At 35.4% G+C, this 5,864-nt stretch overlaps 1 protein-coding gene across 1 annotated transcript in view; it reads left to right on the top strand.

Moving 5' to 3' along the window:
• LOC106466166 (neuralized-like protein 4) overlaps nt 1-5,864 on the top strand; it is a gene marked incomplete at its 3' end in the record, with an annotated part of 23,533 nt that overhangs the window by 6,227 nt on the left and 11,442 nt on the right. Inside the window, exons 6-9 of the mRNA XM_013926409.2 lie at nt 1,363-1,603; nt 2,544-2,637; nt 3,407-3,674; nt 4,247-4,409. Of these exons, the coding sequence (XP_013781863.2) occupies nt 1,363-1,603; nt 2,544-2,637; nt 3,407-3,674; nt 4,247-4,409 (766 nt within the window). The remainder of the gene's footprint in view (nt 1-1,362; nt 1,604-2,543; nt 2,638-3,406; nt 3,675-4,246; nt 4,410-5,864) is intronic.

Here is a 5,864-nt window from a genome sequence, read left to right as displayed (position 1 = left end):
AGTGAACCAATACAATCAATAGTGAATCAATACAATTAGTAGTGAACCAGTACAATCAATAGTGAACCAATACAATCAATAGTGAACCAATACAATCAATAGTGAATCAATACAATCAATAGTGAACCAATGCAATCAATAGTGAACCAATACAATCAATAGTGAACCAATACAATCAGTAGTGAACCAATACAATCAATAGTGAATCAATACAATCAATAGTGAACCAATACAATCAATAGTGAACCGATACAATCAATAGTGAACCGATACAATCAATAGTGAACCGATACAATCAATAGTGAACCAATACATTCAATAGTGAACCGATACAATCAATAGTGAACCAATACAATCAATAGTGAACCAATACAATCAATAGTGAGTCGATACAATCAATACTGAACCAATACAATCAATACTGAACCAATGCAATCAATAGTGAAATGAAACAAGAAACTTCATCATTATTTGAGAACTCTTCTATAGAAGCTAAATAATGCTCTAGGTATAATTTTTTTCAATCATTAAAACATGATTCACTCATGTCCACCATTAAAACATGATTCACTCAGGTCCACCATTAAAACATGATTCACTCAGGTCCACCATTAAAACATGATTCACTCAGGTCCACCATTAAAACATGATTCACTCAAGTCCACCATTAAAACATGATTCACTCAGGTCCACCATTAAAACATGATTCACTCAGATCCACCATTAAAACATGATTCACTCAGGTCCACCATTAAAACATGATTCACTCAGGTCCACCATTAAAACATGATTCACTCAGGTCCACCATTAAAACATGATTCACTCAGGTCCACGAGATTCCAGAAATTTGTGGAAAATAAACTCAAAAAATTGCAGTACAGAAAAATCCTGGAAAAGTCAGGAAATTTCAGTTTCAATATAAAAAATTTTCCAGGAAATATTTGGCTTAATTACAAAAAAACAAAACAAAAGAAGTTTGGTTATCACAATTAGGTTTCTTTTAAGTTGGTGTTGACCACTGTGAGTCCTTGTGTCTTGCAAGACCCAAGATTTTTTTCTGTTTCTACTGGCAGGTATCTTTAATGAACAAAAATGGCAGGAAAATGCGAGTTTAATCCAGAGTCCTAGAAATTTAAGCTGTCGGTCCTGATAACAAAGCTGTGGAAATTACTGGAAGCTTTTCGTTATAAAGTCTGTATTAACCCTGATAGAATTTCCATTGTAGATACATAATGAGACAAATGTGGAAGAATAAAACTATTAACCAAACTGTTGATGTTGTCATTGTTGTAATGTTTTGTTAACTGAGATACTAGCTCACACGATCAGTATATATATATAATGGTTAAGTTGTGATTTCAGGAAGGAGACCGAATTGGACTAATGAGGAAATCTAACGGCAACCTCCACTACTACATAAATGAGTTAGATCAAGGCATAGCAGCAAGTGACATCCCAGCTGTCGTGTACGGTGTTGTGGACTTGTACGGCATGACAGTGAAAGTGACCATCGTAGATGAGGTCCAGGACAGTTCTCCCGAAGCTCTTGACCAGAACTTTAGTAACATGTTTAGTGAAGAAACCTACTTACCAGCTTCTCTAGGTAAATTCTTTTAGTACATCTACGTACACTGTGTTCTTGTATTTGTAGTAATTTATTACTGGCTGTAGTAAATTTAAGGAATCTGTTAAGTATAGTAAAATATGAGTGTAGTTTGTGTATGATTTTGATGGCTTACTTTTTCATGTGGCAACTGTAGTAACGCCTTGTTTAGATCTACAACATTATAAGATCACAAATGCTTTAATGAGACTATATCACAAAACCTTGAACCCAAACAATAAAGGTAAAACAGTATTATTGTAACCCGGGGTTATACTTTAAAATACCAAGATTCCATTTAAACCTCCAATAATACAGTATGCAGATTAAAATGCTGAAATTTGAAGTAAAATTTTGAAACACGTGGTCACAGTGATTACTGCTCATGAGTGCTCCTGGCTCACGTTATTTATCAAACATATCCGAGCACGTGTTATTATCGTGTCCAAAATCATGAGACTGGTTATTATCACGTGCTATTTTATAATAATATTATTACTTGCACCATATCTTTCCTGGGCCTTCACTGGCTACGATGGCCGTAGCATATAGGCATGTTTCCTGCCTTGCGCAGTATCAGATGGTCTTTTTTAAGCATACTTTAATCATCATGGCTCTTTTTTTTTCACTGATTTTTTAGTATATTTTGCATAAAGTTTCATGTTAGTATACTGCTTATCAGCCGTGGTATGTTCGGGGGAAGTGATAATCAATCCACAGACGGGTACGTGCAGTTATTAATAGGAACCAATACACGTGCCTTTACCTCCATTTGTGTTCTGTGTTGTTTCAAAGTTATGTGCTGTACGTGTTTCAATAAACAGCACTTGTTTAATTAAGATAAGTTAACAAACAGTCATTACAAACTAAATGTCTAGAGGTGTAATATGTCTTGTATAGAGTGAGGATTTTGAAATGAGGTTAATTTTCAATGTTTTAGCCAATTCACAAGAATTAGAACCATTATTGTTCCACGAGAGGTGTGGAGTCCATGCTGAAATCACCAACAATGGACGCACAGCTCTCCGTCCAAAGTAAGCCCTCTGTTAGTTCTTTCGTATCCATTCTATTTCTCTTCTGGCATATTATCGTCAGAAGGGAGGAGGAGTTTTATTCTCCGTCATTAATGTGGTAGAAACACCATTTACTATTATAACCACAATATTTATGTTGTAAGAACCACTTATAATTATGAAAAACCCTAAAAAAATTAATAATTTTCTGTTCCCTTAGCAATTAATGCTGTAACAGAATCTGTGTGATATTATAAATTACTTATGTGATAGTTTTAATCTCATAATAAACTGTAAAAACCAGCTGACCATGTGATGAAACTTTGGATTTTTCATGGCTGCAGTCATGACAAGCATTTTGTTTCCGACCTAGTTCGTTCTGTACTGAGGTCTTGGGTCACGTATACGTGCATCAGTTAATACTTTCTTGTGAGAGTAAAATAGATGCAAGCTTAATACATGTTGTGTGTGTGCAGTAACGTTTGGGAATACGATCTGTACAAGTATGTCGTATCAATTAATTGTGTAAACGCTGTAATAGAAGAGCGTTATAAAAATGATTCAAAATTTGATTTTGTGAGATAAAAGTGGGAAGTGCTACTTTATATATAAAAAACAAAAGTTAACTGTATGTGTACTGAAACTTTAAAGTTTTGTTGTTTCTTGTACTTTAACCAAGATTAGAATTATTTTTACTAAGAGTGGAAAACATTATCATATGAGCAATCATAAAAATGATACAAAGAGACGGAGTACAGAGTAGACTGTTGTTGTACGTTATCATCCACAGTGCGCTGGAAGATTTCAATAATGCTGTTGCTTTGACTAATCGACCTCTGAGGACAGCGGAGATGTTTGAGGTCATCTTAGAGCAGCAAGTGGTCAAGTGGACAGGGTCTATAGAGATTGGAGTGACCACACATTCACCCTATGACATTGAATTTCCATCGACTATGACCAACATGAGATCTGGGACGTGGATGATGACTGGTAGTGGTATCATGTGTAACGGAACCTCTGTAGTTGAAGAATATGGGATAAATTTAGAGCGATTAAAGGTTTGTTGAACAGTTAAAAACTCCGAGTAGATTTTAGGTTTTTAATGTATAACAGAAGTTTTGAGGTGCATTGAATACAAGTTAGCTATTTCTAACGATTATTTTCTTATCCATTTCAATCTTTTTCACTGTGAGCTGTTCCTTCTGAGAACAAACAACACTACTGGATGTTGTGTGAGTCCTATTTGTATGATTATCCTTGCTTCCAATAAACCTAGACCTGTGATTGTCCCTGCTTCCAGTGAACCTAGACCTGTGATTGTCCCTGTTTTCAGTGAACCTAGATCAGTGATTTTCCCTGCTTCTCTGAAATATATATGCAATTGTCCCTGCTTTGTGTGAAGTTCTCTATATTTGTGATTGTCCCTACCTCCTGTGAAGTTTTGTATCTGTGATTGTTATGTTTTTCATTTGAACTTCTATATATTTGATCATTCCTGCTTCAATGATGTTACTACATTAGGTTCAAAAGCTTTATGAATTCAAAGATATTTTTCACTAAGCCACTTAATATCCATCTGACTTTAACAACACTGTGGCTGACTTTTCATGAGCTGATTGTCACGTTACAGATTGGTGATCGAGTGGGAGTCCTCCTAGAACCAGATGGAACACTCCATTTTTATGTTAATGGGGAGGACCAAGGAGCTGCAGCCAAATGTGTGGCTGAAAAACTGTACGGAGTTATCGATCTTTATGGGCAAGCTGCACAAGTCTCGATTGTTGATTGTTCTGGTGAGTCCTGGATCCTAAAGTGATATTTCTGTTTCATCCCTTTGAGATGTGAGTAGTCTCAGGATATTTCTAGAATCTCCAAACTATGACCAGCATGAGATATTGAACATTGATTACAAGTGGTAGCAGGATCATGTGTAAAGGAACCTTCATAATTGAGGAATATGATAGAAATTTTGAAAGGTGTATTTAACTGTTACAATTTCACTTCACTTTGTAATACAATAACAGCCTCTTTTGTTTTAATCTTTGGTAGAAGCTCATATGAATGCATTGGTGGCAAAAAGGAAAAAGATGCTCTTGTCAGCCATCACTTTAAACATGTCAGGGTTTTATTGATTTGAAGTACTTTTTTCACACTAGCAATGACATGCAACAATGAACCAATTGTCCACATGACATGCAACAATGAGCCAGTAGTCCACATGACAAGCAACAATGAACAAGCTGTCCACATGACATGGAACAATGAACCAATTGTCCACATGACATGTAACAATGAACCAATTGTCCACATGACTTGCAACAATGAACCAGTAGTCCACATGACACGCAACAATGAACAAGTAATCCACATGACATGCAATAATGAACCATTTGTCCACATGACATGTAACAATGAACAAGCTGTCCACATGACATGTAGCAATGAACCAGTTGTCCATGAGACAATGAACTAGTTGTCCACATGACATGTAGCAATGAACAAGTAGTCCACATGACATGCAACAATGAACTAGCTGTCCACATGACACGTAGCAATGAACCAGTTGTCCATAAGATAATGAACTAGCTGTCCACAATCTTGTCTTCTTGTGATGTTATAAATGTTTTAATCATATTAATTTTTAATGGAGGTTTTTTTTTATATCTACTCTAAATAAATCATTTTCTTCTAACTTATATCGTATAATCTTTATTGTTGTTCCGACAGATGTTGATGTTCTAAGTTTCACTAGACTAGTTTTTTTTCTATTTTATTTTAGTAGTTACAAACTTACAAGACATGTTCCTTCAGACAACAGCCTGCTTCTCAAGATAATACACTTTAGAGAATGTGATGTCCTTTGTGCTTACTTTATCTGCTGTGTATTTTCAAATCTTGAAATAGCTATAAGATACTAACTTACCGCATTCTTCAGGACTTGTATCTAATATACCACACATCATCTTATTGCACGGAAATATAAAAAAAATGCCACTCATCACAGAGTTACAACACACTTGCATTCTCTGTTTTAATATTCCAGATGTCAGTTGGTAGTGTTTAATTTTAAGAAGCACTCTGTTAGTGTTTAGTTGCTAAGGGACACCCTATTAGTGTTTAGTTACTAAGAAGCACTCTGTTAGTGTTTAGTTGCTAAGGGACACCTTATTAGTGTTTAGTTACTGAGAAGCACTCTGTTAGTGTTTTGTTGCTAAGGGACACCCTATTAGTGTTTAGTTACTAAGAAG

The sequence above is a fragment of the Limulus polyphemus genome, unplaced genomic scaffold, assembly GCF_000517525.1.
Source record: "Limulus polyphemus unplaced genomic scaffold, Limulus_polyphemus-2.1.2 Scaffold2176, whole genome shotgun sequence".
Classification (NCBI taxonomy): Eukaryota; Metazoa; Arthropoda; class Merostomata; order Xiphosura; family Limulidae; genus Limulus; species Limulus polyphemus.
The sequence above is the reverse complement of the archived record's forward strand: the minus strand, read 5'-3'. Positions and strand labels throughout refer to the sequence as shown.